The sequence below is a fragment of the Somniosus microcephalus genome, chromosome 15 (assembly GCF_052327205.1).
Source record: "Somniosus microcephalus isolate GS21.2 chromosome 15, FLI_Smic_1.0, whole genome shotgun sequence".
NCBI classification, from domain to species: domain Eukaryota; kingdom Metazoa; phylum Chordata; class Chondrichthyes; order Squaliformes; family Somniosidae; genus Somniosus; species Somniosus microcephalus.
Window position 1 is genome coordinate 68,019,296 of NC_141001.1, and position 16,293 is coordinate 68,035,588.

General features: G+C 43.2%; 1 protein-coding gene across 6 annotated transcripts; it reads left to right on the plus strand.

Annotated features, from left to right (window-relative positions):
- The first annotated feature begins 3,963 nt into the window (after positions 1 to 3,963).
- On the plus strand, positions 3,964 to 13,707 carry akip1 (A kinase (PRKA) interacting protein 1). Of its 6 annotated transcripts, none has more exons than XM_086007951.1 (6): positions 3,964 to 4,039; positions 5,429 to 5,542; positions 6,122 to 6,283; positions 9,679 to 9,759; positions 11,963 to 12,076; positions 13,104 to 13,707. In XM_086007951.1, exons 3-6 carry the CDS (start codon positions 6,134 to 6,136, stop codon positions 13,245 to 13,247), a joined length of 489 nt encoding a protein of 162 aa, XP_085864077.1. In that variant the 5' UTR covers positions 3,964 to 4,039; positions 5,429 to 5,542; positions 6,122 to 6,133; the 3' UTR covers positions 13,248 to 13,707. The 6 variants fall into 6 exon arrangements, with proteins under 6 accessions (XP_085864077.1, XP_085864082.1, XP_085864080.1 ...); XM_086007950.1 differs by lacking the exon at positions 3,964 to 4,039 and adding an exon at positions 4,049 to 4,163; XM_086007952.1 differs by lacking the exon at positions 3,964 to 4,039 and adding an exon at positions 4,185 to 4,287.
- The last annotated feature ends 2,586 nt before the right edge of the window (positions 13,708 to 16,293 follow it).

Sequence of the window (16,293 nt, forward strand, 5' to 3'; positions counted from 1 at the left end):
AATCCTCCACGTCACCTCTCCTTCCGAAGCTCAGTCCTATCAGGGTGAGTAGGATTACGCCCCCCTTCATTCCGTAAATTTTCCTGTAACAGATACAGAAGCACACAGCCAGGTTCCCTAGAGATTTGCTGGCTTGGGTGAAGCATGGTCGGGTATTGCGACCTCGACTGAGCAGATTACTTAAAACTAATTATCACCTTAATTAGAATTAAATTAAACACCCTAAACTTAACACTATATAAACTTAAAAATTAAACTACCTAAACTATACATCCGCCGCCCGTCTCCGGGCGGCCAGCTTAATCCCTGTTTGGGCTGCTGCAGGCTGCTCCCTGCGGCGTGGCTGCACTGACCTGCACTTCCGGTCCCTTGCAGTCTGTAGCTGCTAGCTGGGGACCTTTGTCTTCCGACTTCTCTTTAACTCGGGAGGTTGTCGTTTTAAGCTGGGGAGTCGGTAACCATACCTTTCTGGGCTGGGGTGTCCGAGGGGACCTTCTAGGGAGGGCTACGGGTGGGGTTTTCTTGGCGGGTGGACCTTTGGCTCAGACCGCAGCCTTTGCTAGCGCGGTCTGTGGATTTTCCACGACCGCTAGCTGGGGATCCTCTCCCTCAGGTTTCACCTCTCCCAAACTTGGGCTGAGGGCAGGTAACCTTTCGCCGCCTGTTGCAGCAGGCTGTGAGTCTCCGACCCCAGGTTCCAAACCTGACTCGGGGGCGGGATTCTCGCGCTCGGACTCCTCCCCATCTGAATCCCAGAGGATTGGGGGAGTGTCCTGAATGGTGGGCGGAATGGCTCCTCCCATAACACAAGCCACAGCGCCTGCCTGTGCAGCCTGTGAGCTTGTACCCGCTGCAGGCTGAGGATCTCTATCCTCAGACCTTGTCCCAACTGGCTGCTCTTTCTTTTCGGGTTGAAACAACTTACTTTGTTTAATATAACTAGCAGCTTGCCAGTAACCCTGTTCTAAATTCTTTCTCCTTACCAGGGCGGCCTTAAAGGCGGAATCTTGGGTTTGGACCTGCTTTTGGTCCGGGGCCAAAGCTATCCCCTGTGTGCCTCCCTTGTCCTGGATTGCTGCTACCGGGCCTGCTCTACAGGGGTCCCAGAACTCTCCTTCCCTGACCCCTGCTTGGCCACCTTGTCGGTCTTTTGGTTACCCTCCCATGTGGTATGGAGGGATCCTAAACCTATGGCCAAAGGTTTTGACCTTTTCCCAGCCTGCTCGTTCCCTGTGGGTCCCATTAAGCTAAATGGGACCTTGTTAGACCGGGGTGAATTGGTCAGGTCTTCTGAATGGACCACCGTGCTGGAAGCTCCAGTGTCCACCAAATATCTCCCCTGCACCGTCTTCACCCCCATCCTAACATAGGGCCTGCTCCCCTCAGCGTTTTCGCGGGGACACAGGTCGACAGGCTGTGCTGGCTCTAGTCATTGCTGGGAGTGGGATGGGGCAGACGGGGTCAAAGCACTGGTGGTGGCTGCTATTTTCCCCTGGCTGGTCAGGAGGAGAGATTGTATTGACTCCAAGAGTGGCTCCGATCGCAGCGGGAGGGATACCTGGCTCTGCCTTTTGGGCTGGGGCTGATGAATTCTTCCCCTTATTCTCCTTCCAGGGATTCTTACAATCCTTGCGCCAGTGGCCCTCCTTCCCGCACCCGTAACAATTTAACTTAGCCTGGGAGGGACGGTTCCCCTCCTGGTGCCACTCTTTCTTATTCTGGCCCCCAGGTTTAACCTCATGGACTTTCCCCTTGGGTTGGGGCGTCTCGATACCTCTTATATTTTTTTATGCTATCGTGAGCTGGCGGATCACCGTTTCCTCGGTGGTCTGGGGGCTACTGGGGTCAAACCAGGCCGCAGCCTGGGCTCGGATTCGGGGCAAGCAGTTTGTCATTAGACAACGGAGCCAGTGGGTCAATTGGACTTGGTTCAGTAATGTCCGCGCTGGCATTCCCGGGCATGCGCTCCGGTAGACTGGCCACAGCCTGTCTGCGAACGCCTGCGGGAACTCCCCTGGGAGCTGTACCGTTTTTTCCACCCGGGCGAACGGACTACCATCATTGAGTCCCATGGCCTCCAATATCTCATTCCTCAAATCCTCATAATCTTTCTGCCCCTTCTTTCATTCATCAGATAGGGTCTGGAGGAGATCACGAAATTGAAGTTCTCAGCCGAGGGCTCAATTTCTGCCCCACCACCAAAATGGACCCCATCGGTCTCGCGGCAGACACAGAGGAATTCATCAGGAGAATGAGGCTCCGGGAATTCTTCCACAAATCATTAACTTCAATGGAGAGTAAAATCGTGTGGGGTGTAAAACCAGCTTTACACTTGATCCAGTCAGTTTCCTGATGGACAGGTTAGGTTAAAATTGCCCCCCAGGACCTCCTCAAGCAGGACCTCCAAAGTTGCTTCATTAAATGGTACCATTCTGCATCATGTGCTTGCTGCAGACATTACTCCCCATCTTCAGGAGCGGGACGGTTTTAAAGGCGACCAGCATCCTTTCAAAGAGCTACTGGCACTGGACTGGGATGTGCTTCCACTGTCTCGTATGCTGTGCTGCGCAGCTCCATGATTTCATATAAATTAATAGATTTCACATTATAGGTTGAAGTTAGCTCTCTGTACTACATGCACATGCACGATTCCCAAAAATATTGGCCACCGTATATTTTTATTTCCATTTTTCTCAATTACTGCCCAGGTTTTCATTAGCTTTTTGTTCATACTTGATTCTTCCATTTGTTCCTGTAAAGACATATTTAATTGCTCATCCATTTTATTGCTGTTTGTGTCACGTTGTTAGTGCAAAATGGCTACAGCATTTACCTACAAAACAGTCACTTTACTTCAAAAGAACTGAAGCACTTTGAGACCTTTTGACCATGTGATGAGACACTATATGAATGAAAGTTTAAAAAAAAAATTACTGGTAATCATGACACCATTATCTAAAACTGCACCCAGACCATGAAATCAAAAATATTTGAAAACGTCTGCAACTACTCAGCAGGTAGTCTGCATCTTAAGGAGGTTAGCATTTCAGGTGTAATCTTTCGTTGGAACTAGTCCGATTTTATCGTTTTCACCATGACAGTACCTCTAGTTTTGCCAACTCTCGTTGGTCGTATTCCTGGAGATTTCGTCACGTGACCTCCTGCCTCCAACCGCACCAGTGGCCGTTCGACATGTTCAAGCGAACACTCTTTCTTACCCGATTTGATGATTCTTGACTGTCAAGTCAAAAAGCTTTTTTTTCCCCCTATCTACAATATTGTTATGACTAACAAACGAAAAAGTGTTTAAAGAAAATGAAAAACATTTTTTTTTATGCCGCTATGATTTTGTTTGCAGCAGTGTCTGGGAGATTAATCTTTCATTCCTGGTGATCCGGGAGGATCCTGGGGAGTTGGTAAGTACTAATATGAATAAGGATAAGGGGTAAGCCATTTAGGACAGAGATGAGGAGGAATTTCTTCACCCAGAGTGGTGAACCTGTGGAATTCTCTACCACAGAAGGCCATTGAAGCCAATTCATTAAATATATTTAAGAAGGAATTAGGTGTATTTCTTAAGGCTAAAGGGATCAAGGGATATGGGGAGAAGGCAGGGACAGGGTACTGAATTTGGATGATCAGCCATGATCTCATTAAATGGAGGAGCAGGCTCGAGGGGCCGAATGGCCTGCTCCTGCTCCTATCGTCTATGTTTCTATGAATAAAGTGGTGCCGCAGCACCTGCCTACACTGACAACTGCAGCTCCGTGCCCGGGTGGCCCTGGAGATGGAGCACGCGGTGTCCGCCGGCACGCTCGAGGACTTCCATGACCGGTGGGCGCCGCGGGGACTGGAGTGCATAATTAATTTGGATAACCAAATTCTAATTTGATTTATTAACGTTTTTGTAAAGGTTTATTAGTTAAAGTTTACTTGTTTATTTTCTGGTCCTACCAAAAGAGGGACAACTGCAGCTCCGCCCGATTGAGTCCTGCTGCACTTCGGGAAATGGACCTTTGATTGACGTGAGGAGGAAGGGGTGGGTCTTCTGGTGACGGAGTCCAGCTCCAATGTAGCTTTGCGGCCTGGCCCGACTCACAATGGGCGTCTTGGCGCGCTGCACGGGATAACAGTTACTCGTGAATGGAACAAAGTGTAGCGGAGTAAGAGAGTCGTTACTTTGTTGTATCTATTGGTCGCAGCCGCTTGGCCCTTCCCCGGGCTTGCGCGCAGCTTGAAGTATTTCTTGGGGAAGGAACCAGGCGCCGAATCAGTTTGAAAGAAGAGGTTCTGACACAGGTTTCCTAAAATATTATGAACGGGGTGGCAAAGGAGGGAAACAAATTGAGTTGCAGTTGTGTCAGTCAGCCGGTTAATGCCGCCCATTCCCAGGGGGCGAATGTTTGCAGTGAGGCTTATTTTATGATTAAAAAATGTGTGGATGATTTTTCAAGTGGAAGGCTGCAGTGCCCAATTGGTCAGAGAACAGGTTTTAGCACCAGAGTTATACTGTGGTCTGATGATAGCTGTGCAGCTGCATTCCGGTTGTCGTGAGCACATTACTGGTTACTTGCGTGTAGAAAGCTCCAAGTCCCAGCAATTGGATTTTAAATATTTTTAATGTTTAAAACGGCGCACCTACACTCAACTTTAAAAAGCCCGCTTTAGGCCAATAGACCCGGGCACCTTTTAAACCAGGCTTCACTGCCGTTATAATTAATATAATTATCAAGCAGCCTCTCTGAGGATATCTCACACCGCTGCGCTTCAGTTATGTCGAGACCGGGCTCCAGAAACCTTTCTGCAGCAATGTAAAAGTAGCAATCTCACAATACGTTTTGAAACAGGATTCAGTGAAAGGTAATGAAAATGGTTCTGGCTTTAATGATTCAGACAGCGGAGTTATGAAGAAAAGCTAAACAAGTTGAATTGATTCTTGTTAAGCAGATGGGGGAAGGGGTTTGTTTTTTGAAAGTACTGCAGGGACCAAATAAGATGGATGTAGAAAGTTCTTGTGGGGAAAAATGGAAAAGTCTGGAAAAATACTTACAAACCGAGGGAGTCACAAATAAGCTTAGCATAAAAGAATGACTCCTTCACATTTAGCATCGGTGATTTATGAAATAGAGACTTATCAAAAGTGCACAGGAAATGCAAAAGCCTTGATTCAGCAAAGAACAAGCTGGGTTATGAAAATACTTCAAAAAAATTAGATTGAGTCCTGGAAGATGGAGAGAGAGACACGAGTGGGCTGTTTTATGTTATTACCCATCCAGATATAAATGAATATAATAGGTCCTGACTTGCACACTGAAGTGTGAATGGATGGGAGAACTCAACAGGCAGTACTTAATTGGGTTAAAATATCAGCTGATAAATTTAACTTGATAACTGATAAATGAAACGTTAACTCTTTCTCTCTCCACAGATGCTGCCTGACCTGAGTATTTCCAGCATTTTCTGTTTTTACTTCAGCTGATAAATTACTTGACGTTCCTCCTTTTATCTTATCAACAGAACCCTGAGCTATTCAGTCATTAAGGTAGCAGTGTCCGATCTTGTCCTCACACAACATTTTCACACACACACTTCCAGCAGGGCTATCTGGATAGTGATCAGGAGCACAGACCTGGACAATGATCCCTCTGTAGCCCATGGGCACAGAGGCCAAATGTAGTTTCCCTGTATTAAATCAGCTGACTTGACATAAATTGGGCTGAAACCTAGGGTATTCCTGGTCTGCATGTCTTAGGTACTCACTGGATTAACTGACAAGCAATCAGGGAGCTATAAACTGCAGCATTATACTCACTGTGTGCTATTTAATTTTCATGATGTATATTGTCATCTAGATAGAATAAAACGTATGCTTATGGTGGTTAAAAGTGGAGCTAAAATTACACTGAAGACTGGGAGACTATTGGGATATTTCTGCTGCAAAATAGTATTGTCACAAGGCAGTATAATGGACTTGTGCAATTCCACAACACAATTATAAGGGATTAGTGTATGTTGTAAAATATTGTGCAGAATGATTTGCCAAAACGGGCTTACATAAAAGTCATAGTTAATAACTTTTTGATTGTCAAAATAGATGTTGAGCAATTTCCTGTTCCACCAGGGTTCTGTTACCATGGAACATGGCAGCTGCCAGCTTCAAAGTGCTTTGAGGCGCTCATCAAAGCTTGGGCGTGAAGTTCTGGAACGTGCTCAGAAGAGGAGAGTTCATTGGTCGTTGAATGATCTGCTATGTGATAGAGCAAGGGAAACAGAGGAAGATGAGGTAAAAGTACAAACTGAAGTATGCCAAATAACAAAGTCTTCAACACCAAGTGATGAGATATTGGCACATGATGAAGCATGTAAAATAGCATCTTCAACAGGGGAAGCTGAAGTTTTAACAGAGGAGAAAATATGTGAAATGTCATCTTCAACAGCAAGAGATGAGATGAAAGCACAAGATAAAATATGTGCAACAGCACTGTGTGCAACAGCAGGAGATGAGGGGTTAGCACAAGATGGAATATGCAGAATAGCAGTATCTTCAACATCAAGAGATGAGGAGTTGGCACAAGATGGAGTATGTGGTATAGCAGGCCCTTCAATAGTGAGAGCTAAGGTGACAGGACAAGATGTAGTGTGCGGAACAGCAGCACCTTCAACAGCAAGAGATAAGGTGATCGCATGGGATGGAGTGTGTGGAATAGCAGCACATTCAGTGAGAAATAAGGTTGTGGAAAATTCTATTTGATTTGTTTTCCTAGAAACAGTTCAAAGTACCAATGATAGGTTTTTCTTGAACACAAATCATTAATGACATTTGGTAAATTCTTAGATAACTAAAATCATTGAAAATGCCAGGGACACCCAGAGACCACTGTTAATCATTTTATACTTCCATCACCTTGCTGTATATCAAGAAAGCAATGTACTGTAAAGCACTGGAACTGAATAATAAGATCTTGAAAGCTATTGAAATTTTAAAATTGTTATTATTGAAATGACAACATGGAAACAGGTCGATTGAACCAAAATGTCCGTGTTGATGTTTATCCTTCATGCGAGCAGCAGTCCTAATCCCATGTGCTTGCTCTGTTGCCATATCCCTTTATTGTCCTTCAACCATCCATCTAATCTATTCTTAAAAGTTAGCATGGTCTCTGCTTCAGTCACTAATTCTGGGCGTGCAGTCCACAGCCTCACAACCCTCTGTATTAAAAGAGAGGTTTCTCCTGCCCTCTGTCCTAACTATCTTACGTTTAACCTTGTATCTACATCTGCTCGTTCTGGACCCCTCAACCACTGGAAACAGTCTGTTTCTATGTATTCTGTCCCATCCAGAATGGATAGCAAGCTGGCTACAAGAGAGAGTTGAGGTTAAAGGTAGTTACTCAGACTGGCAAAAGGTGGAAGTGATATTCCAAAAGGATCAGTGCTGGGACCACTGTTGTTCACTATTTACATAAATGATTTGGATTTGGGAATCGTAAGTACAGGAAACTTTCTGGTATCCGGCACGGCTGGGACCGACGTGTTGCCGGTTCATCAACAATTCCGGATAACCGAACGCTATAGTAAAAGATATGGAGCTCAGAGCTCCGTATAAAGCAACAAACCCTCAACAGCTTCAAAACAATCGGCACAAGTTGCAAGCGTCTGTAGCTTAGCAACAGCTTCAGCTACACCCTTGCACAGCAACAAATCAATTAAAAAAAGAAACTAAAAGTAAAAAAAGTTACCTGAACCGTCTCCTGAATTTTGCCGGTGGATAGAGCGTTCCGGTTATTTAGGGGCCGGTTAATCGAAAGTTTCCTGTACAATTAAAACATTTGCGGACGACACCAAATTGGGGGGTATAGTTAATACAGAGGAGAATGACGACAAAATACAGGAAGACATTAATAATTTGCCAATTACACGCCCATTCTGCAAATTTAATTTCCATATAGGTAAAGTGTTAGGTAGTGCATTTCGGTAGGAAGAATAAGGCCACATACTCCTTGGTGAATAAATGTCTAAATGGGGTAGAGGAGCAGAGGGATCGGCGGGGTACAGATGCACGAATTACTAAAAGTAGCGACTAAGGTTAATGCCATTAAAAAAGCAAACAAAATGTGGGGTTTATTTCTGGAGGGATCGAATTGAAAAGCAGTGCCATAGTTGGTAAGAGAGCAACCCAAGAGTGAGATGATAAAATTTGAGGCATAGTGAATGATTTGAAAATGTTAAACTTGTATAGAACCTTGGTTAGACTACACTTGGAGCACAGTGAACAGTTCTGGTCCTCGTAATATAAAAAGGATAAAGAGGCACTGGAGAAGGTACAAAAAAGATTTAGTAGAATGATACCAGAACTGAGAGGTTATACCTATCAGGAAAGATTGAACAGGCTGGGGTTCTTTTCTCTAGAAAAATGACTGAGAGGTGACCTGATAGAGGTTTTTAAGATTATGAAAGGGTTTCATAGGGTAGACGTAGAGAAGATGTTTTCACTTGTGGGGAGACCAGTAGACGTAGAGAAGATGTTTTCACTTGTGGGGAGACCAGAACTAGGGGCTATAAATATAAGATAGTCACCAATAAATCCAATAGTGAATTCAGAAGAAACTTCTTTACCGAGAGAGTGGTTAGAATGTGGAACTCGCTACTACAAGGACTAGTTGAGGCGAATAGCGTCGATGAATTTCTGGGGAAGTAAGATAAACACATGAGGGAGAAAGGAATCGAAGGATATGTTGATGGGGTTAGATGAAGAAGGGTGGGAGGAAGCTCGCGTGGAGCATAAACACCGGCATGGACCTGTTGGGCCTAATGTCCTGTTTCTGTGTTGTAAATACTATAATCCCTGAATCGCCCCATAATTTCCTCTGTCTTAACAAAAGCAACCCAATGTTTCAGGTCTTTCTTCAGATTTACATACACGTATAGAATCTACAGCACAGAAACCGGCCATTTGGCCCAACTGGTCTATGTCAGAGTTTATACTCCACATGAGCCTTCTCCCACTCTAATTGTCTATTCCTTTCTCTCATGTATGCATCAAGCCTCCCTTTAAATGTATCAATGGAATCTGCTTCAATCACTCCATGTGGCAGCGAGTTCCACATTCTCCCCACTCTCCATCTAAGGAATTCCTCCTAAATTATTTACTTGATCTGTCAGTGGCTGTCTCATATTTATGACTCCTTATTCTGGACCCACCCACGAGTGGAAACAGTTTTTCCCATGTCCATTCTATCAAATCCCTTTCTAAAGACCTCTATCAAGCCTTCTCTCTTCCAGAGGAAAGAGCCCTGGCCTGCTCAATCTTTACTGATAATCCTCCCATTCAAAATGGGGTTTTTTCTGTCAAAATGAACCACCTCACATTTACTGATATTAAATTCCATCTGACACTTTGTCTATTCCATCATCTTACCAGTATCCCATTGCAGCTTTCCTTGGTTCTCAATTATTCACCATGCCTCAAATTTTAATATCATCTCACTCTTGTGTTGCTCTCCTACCAATTACGGCATTATTTATTTGACAGTGATGGCAGGTTCAAAAAGATATTTTATCTTATTATTGCTACTATCTTAGCAGTAGGTGTAAGCTTGTTATAGTGTCCGCATCACTGTAGACTGACTGGCTTATGGCAAATAGAACCCCAGTGTGATTCTGGTGTCTCTTTTTCAGGGTGAAGCAGAGTGGACTGACCTCAATGAAGCCTTTGCTTCAGTTCTGCAATGTATGGCTCACACCACCAGGCAGTGTAAGGTAAGATAAGCAGTTATTAGGATCTCTACAATGTTTTTCTTCACCAAATTTCAAGACACTTTTACAATCTGAAGCAAATTGAGTTTTGTGTTGCGGTGGTACTGTCTGAGCATGTTCTCCAAATTAGAGGATTACAATTATTCATCAATTTAATTAACAAACTCAAGTTGGTTTTGTATCACAACAAATATTAATCATAAAGGTCATGTCATTTGTGAAACATCAGGAAGATGTACATGTTACGGTTGGAAGGGATGCAGTTGAACAGGTGGAAAAATGTGGGTGGGTTAGTGTCAGATAGATGTAGGTGGGTTAGTGTCAGATAGGAGTTCTGAAGAAGTATTGGACTTGCTTCTGCTGCTCTTGGATATGGAAAGCTAAAGATATTTAGATAAAAACCAAAAACGAGAGTTTGTGAAGCGATAGCTATCCCACATTTTTGTAAGTATCTTAAGTGCTGGAACATGAGAAAAGTTGATGAGTAAAAGATGTGAACAGCAGATATAAGTTGGTTGAGAGGAGTACTGGGAATATCCAGGATACAAAGAATCAAGAATGATATAATAAGAACATGGCTTGGACAAGAAACACCACTTGTACAGAAGATCCAAGAAAGATGACTGCAATGGAAACAGCTAGAATACCTTTCATGGGCCTGGATACAGCGGCACATGGAACAAGAAGTTGAGGAAGACCAGGGAAGCGCTGGATAGACAAGGTCAAGAGTGACTTCTCGCAGAAAGGGATACAGATGACTGAAGCAGCCCGGCTAGTTCAGAACTGATAACTGTGGAGTGAATTAATTCGCCTGCATCATCGCTACTGAGCTGATGGATGGGAATTTAGTAGTATTAATTACTTATTAAACTTCCATTTTATTTCATTTCTGGTGAAAGCTGAGGTTTAGTCCTAATGTGTAAGTATTTGTTTTTATTTACATGCAGGCTGATCTGTGGCATTGCTCACAGGTAGTCTGGGGTCTGAAGCACAGTTGTAATGCTAACCTGCCGGGGTCCTGTAAGGGCTCCTTTGGGGAGATGCTCTAAATAGGTCAAGGTGATTAGGTCCTGAGGTCAATTAAAGGTTAATTATTGTTGGAAAATTCTCTAAATTGCCATCTGCTTGGCTTCCCCGTGTTTTCTCAACAACCTCTTCAGATTATCTCAGTCAAAAAAATAGCAGCAAATAATTAGGTTTCTTTCACACTTTTTTGTTTACAACTTCAGTTTTGATATTTTGGTTTTTTAAACAAAATGTGTTAACACTTTGGGGGCATACTTAATTGCCCTTTGGACCATTTAAATTCCTAATGTAACAATGGATTACAGAAAGATAAACTGAACAAGTGGAGACTGGGTGCAGTTCACTAACTCGGGCCACCCTTCGCACCTTTAATCTGAGTGATTATTGGTGGTTGTGGGCAGGAGGGTGAATGAACCCTGGAGAACTAAACATACTGATGCTAGACACTGATGTATTTTTTTTATCTACATTACTTTTACTAGTAGAAAGGACAATACAGACTACTCTCCTCCCTCACTGATGTGAAGGTCTGTTGCTTCTTCTAGACCAGTTATACAGTACATTTTGCACCAATGCAAAGCCAAAACTGATTTATATTTGTCAGCCATGGATATATTTGGAAATTAAGTTGGCCGGATCTAATATTGACAAGTAGTACAAGCCCAGCTCGGAGTTAATTTTGTGGTATAATTGCAACTGAGGTGGAACTCCTTTTTGAACCTGATTATTTAACCCTTTTAATGTGAGCAAAGCACTTGCTGTCCTGTTGTTCTTCAGTAACACTGAATTTTAACCTGTATTTGGGTATGGGTGAGCTGAGCTCTACAGAAGCATGCATGTGCAGAGATTTGCATTGACTAGTCAGTGATGCAGAACCAGCGATATAACTCTGCTAACCTCACGTCGCTATAAGCAGGTATTAATCTGAAACTGGTGTCTTGAATATAACAGCACCATAAAATGACACTGAACTGCTGGCAGAAAAATACATGGTGTGCAATCACCATGGGTGGGGTGTGTTCTGCAACTCGATGTACCATAATGATTATGCTGAAGGATCAGTCAAATGAGCTAGTGACAAACTGAAACAAAACAGCCTATTTCTGGTGAGCTGGATGTAAATAAAGTCTGAACACAGTTAACCTATTGTAATACTAACCCTGTAGCTTTTAACTTGCAGCACTACTACAAGAGTGTACCACTGTGTGAAAGGGATGAATTGGAGGAAAACCATATTCGACGATACCACATGAATCCGAAATATCACTTGGGTTCATTAACCACCAAAGCTCCTGTGAGTGTGATATCTGGGGTCTAGGTCTAGAATGGCTTGAGGAGTAGCCACACTGCAGCTTCAAAGTGAACCTGTGCCAGGCTTTGGCTACAGTTCTGTTGAGAGCGAAAAAGAAAAAAATGCAAATGCTGGAAATTTGAAATAAAAATAGAAAACTGGAAATGCACAGCTGGCCAGATCGCATTTGAAAAAGGAAGACAGATTCATGTTTTCAGTTGAGCTCCCGTGAAGCATCCTGCTCAACACATTAATTTGTCTTTCTCTTTTAGTTGCTGACCTGCTCTGCGTTTTAGCATTCTCTGTTTTTATTTCAGTTATGTTTGAGTTTTCATTGCATTATTAGCCAAATAGTTGACTCATTTAGTTTGAGGATTAAGCTGGTTAGACTACATAATCTGCTCCGACTGAATGCTCTTTCATTTTCAGGGGTTTAGTTTCACTTAATTTTGTTTTCAAAAGCTGCTTTAGTGATAAACACATTCATCCGAAACTCCAACTTTTCCTACAGGAACTAGAGCTTAACGTACACTGAGCTAAATCCAGAACTGGAGAATTTAAACACGCAGGACTAGAAACTTAGCTGTGCAGCGGCAGTTTTTCAGGTGCTACATGGCTTCCCAAGCCTCCAACATGGTGACCAGGAAGCGCACAATCATTATGAGCCACGGGTGCTCTGCCCGCCATATTGGTAAAGGTCAAAAAAATCGGCGTGCAGTGTGCATTCCTGAAACAGGCATTGGCCCCTTTGCATTTGCAAATAAGGGGCCGAATGCCTGTTTGAGGTCCCCACTGCAAGATTGGTTGGCCCTGAGACAGCCGGCGCCAGCTGCACTCGGGGGTGGGGGTGACACCAGGCCTACATGCGACCTAGCAGGCAGTCCTTGTACAGCAGTTGATTTGGCAAAAGTGAAGTGCCTAACAATAAGGCAGGCACCTATATACAGTAATGGTGAGTTTTTTTTAAATACAAGCAAATCTAATGTGATCTGCTCTCAGTGACAATTGCCTCTCTTTTTCTATCAAACAGATTAAATGCACTGACGAGGTTCATATTCAAGTGGCCCCAGGTTCTTACGCAGTGACAGCAAAATCAAGAATATCTGAGCGAGAGCAGACCCATGTGATACATTTGGGACCAGACCAGACCATCGATCTTGCTTTTACTGTCTGAAGTGTGTGGAGTACAGTGTTGCAGGGCATATGGCAATAACGAATGGCCCTGTTTTTACAGAGGGACATTTGGAATTTTGAGTGTCTATGCAATGATTATCTCAGACAACTTTTAATTAAAATGCTGTTTCTCCATGCAGCAGTTAAAGACTGAGTGAGTGAAGTAACCATTTCTAAAGTGCCTTGCTGCTTAACACATTTGAATGGAATACAATTTTAAAACTGAACATAAGTGAATTATGCAGTCTATTTTTGTGTTGTGTTCTTCATACATGACAATTTTTATTTAGCTGAAGTACAGATCTTCTATCTATTAAACTAATAAATGGATTAATGAGATTAATTTTTAATATACTTGAAGAAAATGGATGACTAAAAGCCTATATTGGTAGTATTACACTGTTGGAACTTTATGGCATTATATTTTGAGAAGTTTCAAAATAAAAATTCTGCCAATGGTCTTTCCTCCTCCCTTTTCACTTATTCCATCTCAAAAGCGCATGCATTGTCTATCATTCTAGCCTATTAAAGGGATACATTTTAATATAGATACTTTTGACATTTAACTTAGTATGTGAAAGAATTACAATGTGGGCTCTTGTATGTCAGGATTAAAATCATAATCGATTTTTTTGTTGGACATCTAGGTGACATCTAATTAATCCTTGCGTAATGACTAGGCTGTCATTCAAACAGAGGGTAAGACTGATTTTTATAACAGTAATAACTTGTATTTATATAGTGCATTTAATGTAGAACAAATGTTCCAAGGTGCTTCACAAAGCGTTAAGGGGTAAAAATGGACGTTGAATCAAAGATGGAGAGATTGGGAATGGTGACCAAAAGCTTGGTCAAAGAGATGGCCTTTAAGAAGCTCCTTAAAGGAGGAGAGGGAAGTGGAGGGGTATAGAGAGTTAATTCCAGAAAGTTGTACCTAGATATCTCAAGGCATAGCTGTCAATGGTGGAGCATGGAGAGGGGTGCACAAGAGGACATGGATTTAAACATAAGGATGAGCATTTTAAATTTGAGGCATTGGGGCACCAGGAGTCAGTGTAGGCCAGCAAGGACAGGGATAATGGGTGCGAGGGACTTAGTGTGGGATAGGATGCCAGGAGCAGAGTTCTGGATGAGCTGAAGTTTGTGGAGGATAGAAGGCTGAACAGGAGAGCATCGAATCTGAAGGTGACAAAGGGAATGTGAATAGATCAGGTTGTTTGCTGCTAAGCTCCTTGTGACGAGACGAGTGGGGAGTCACGGTGATGCTGAAAGGAGCGATTAGTATCATTAATTCTTGTGATAATGACAATGTGGCTGCATCAATCCAGCCCCCTCCAATACCAGCACAGGAGGAAGCTTCTGAAACCAGTACTTGGGGAAATCTTACTTTATAAAATTTGAGTGCTCACTGTCTCTGCTCTGGTGGGTTCATGGGGAAGAATATCAAATCTGGGGCCCTCATGAACAGGCCATCTGTCACCTGTTTAATGCAATGGTGCACTGCTGATTGACTATTTTATGTATGTCACCCAACATTCCCTGGAAACATCATGTGGCATAAACATTTAGAGCTGTTGTTACATTTACAGCCACTGACGAGGTGCCCCTTGTAGAAAGAGACTTGAGGTTTGGTGTCAACAGCTGGCATAACTCACTGGAGTGCTTCTCCGGGAAGTTACAACATTGAAACAGGCCATTCCGCCAAAGTCATTCATGCCAGCGTTACCCTCCAAGTGAGAAAATAGTCCTAATCACTTTTACCTGTCCTGTTCCTATATCCCTTTAACCCCTTTTCATTCATCCACCCATCTAATCTAATCTTGAATGTTGACAGTTTTGGCCTAACCACTAACCCAGGAAGTGAATTCCACATCTTCACATGCTCTGTAAATAAGTTTCTCTCGCTCTCTGTTTTAAATCACTTGGAGGGTAACGCTGGCATGAATGACTGGCGGAATGGCCCGTTTCAATGTTGTAACTTCTATTTATTTCCTGGAGAAGCACTCCAGTGAGTTATGCCAGCTGTTGACACCAATCTTATGCCTATGACCCCTTGTTTTAGACCCTTCAACTACTGGAAACTGCAGTCTGCTTCTTTCATAATTTTAAACACTTAACACCCCCATAATCTCCATTGTTCTAACAAAAAAAACAGTTTTCAAGTTTTTCTTCATATTTGATTTCCTCATACAGGGCAACATCCTACTGAACCTTTTGTTGCATAATTTCTAAAGCCTCAATATCTTTCCTATAGTGTGTATCCCAAAACTGCATACAGTGCTCTAACTGAAATTGTGTTAAGGTTTTATTTGGCTTACCAATAGCTTCTATATATTCTATGTCTAGTGATAAAACGTAGAATTTCATTACTTTTCTTTAATGGCCTTATCAACCTTAGGTGCTGCCTTTAATATCCTGTAAACCTGTACCCCCAAGTCCTTCTGTTCTACTGTACCAAGCCCACTTCCATTCAGGATATAATTACTATATATAGAGGCCCAACCAGTCCCCATCCACCACCACCCTCCTCTGCCTGGCTGAACTTGTTCTCACATTAAACAACTTCTCCTCTGACTCCACTCACTTCCTCCAAATTAAAGGTGTTGCTATGGGTACCCGCATGGGACCTAGCTATGCCTGCCTTTTCATGGGATATGTGGAACATTCTTTGTTCCAGTTGTACTTGGGTCCCCTCCCTCACCTCTTTTTCCGGTACGTCGATGACTGTATCTGTGCCATTTCCTGCTCTCACCCTGAACTAGATAAGTTCATTCACTCTACTTCCAATTTCCACCCTTCCCTCACCTTCACATGGTCCATCTCCGACTCTTCTCTTCCCTTCCTTGACTTCTCCATCTCCATTTCTGGCGATCGGCTTTCGACAAACATCCACTACAAGCCCACTGACTCCCACAGCTACTTGGACTACACTTCCTCCCACCCCGCTTCCTGTAAGGACTCTATTCCATTCTCCCAGTTTCTCCATCTCCATCGCGTCTGTTCTGACGATGCCACCTTCCATACCAGTGCTTCTGACATGTCTTTTT

Excerpts from the sequence above, each read along its gene's own strand:
- akip1 (XM_086007951.1), top strand. The coding sequence starts at position 6,134 with ATGGAACATGGCAGCTGCCAGCTTCAAAGTGCTTTGAGGCGCTCATCA. Across the intron at positions 6,284-9,678 it reads GGGAAACAGAGGAAGATGAG|GGTGAAGCAGAGTGGACTGA; the intron begins GTAAAAGTACAA and ends TCTCTTTTTCAG. Across the intron at positions 9,760-11,962 it reads ACACCACCAGGCAGTGTAAG|CACTACTACAAGAGTGTACC; the intron begins GTAAGATAAGCA and ends TTTAACTTGCAG.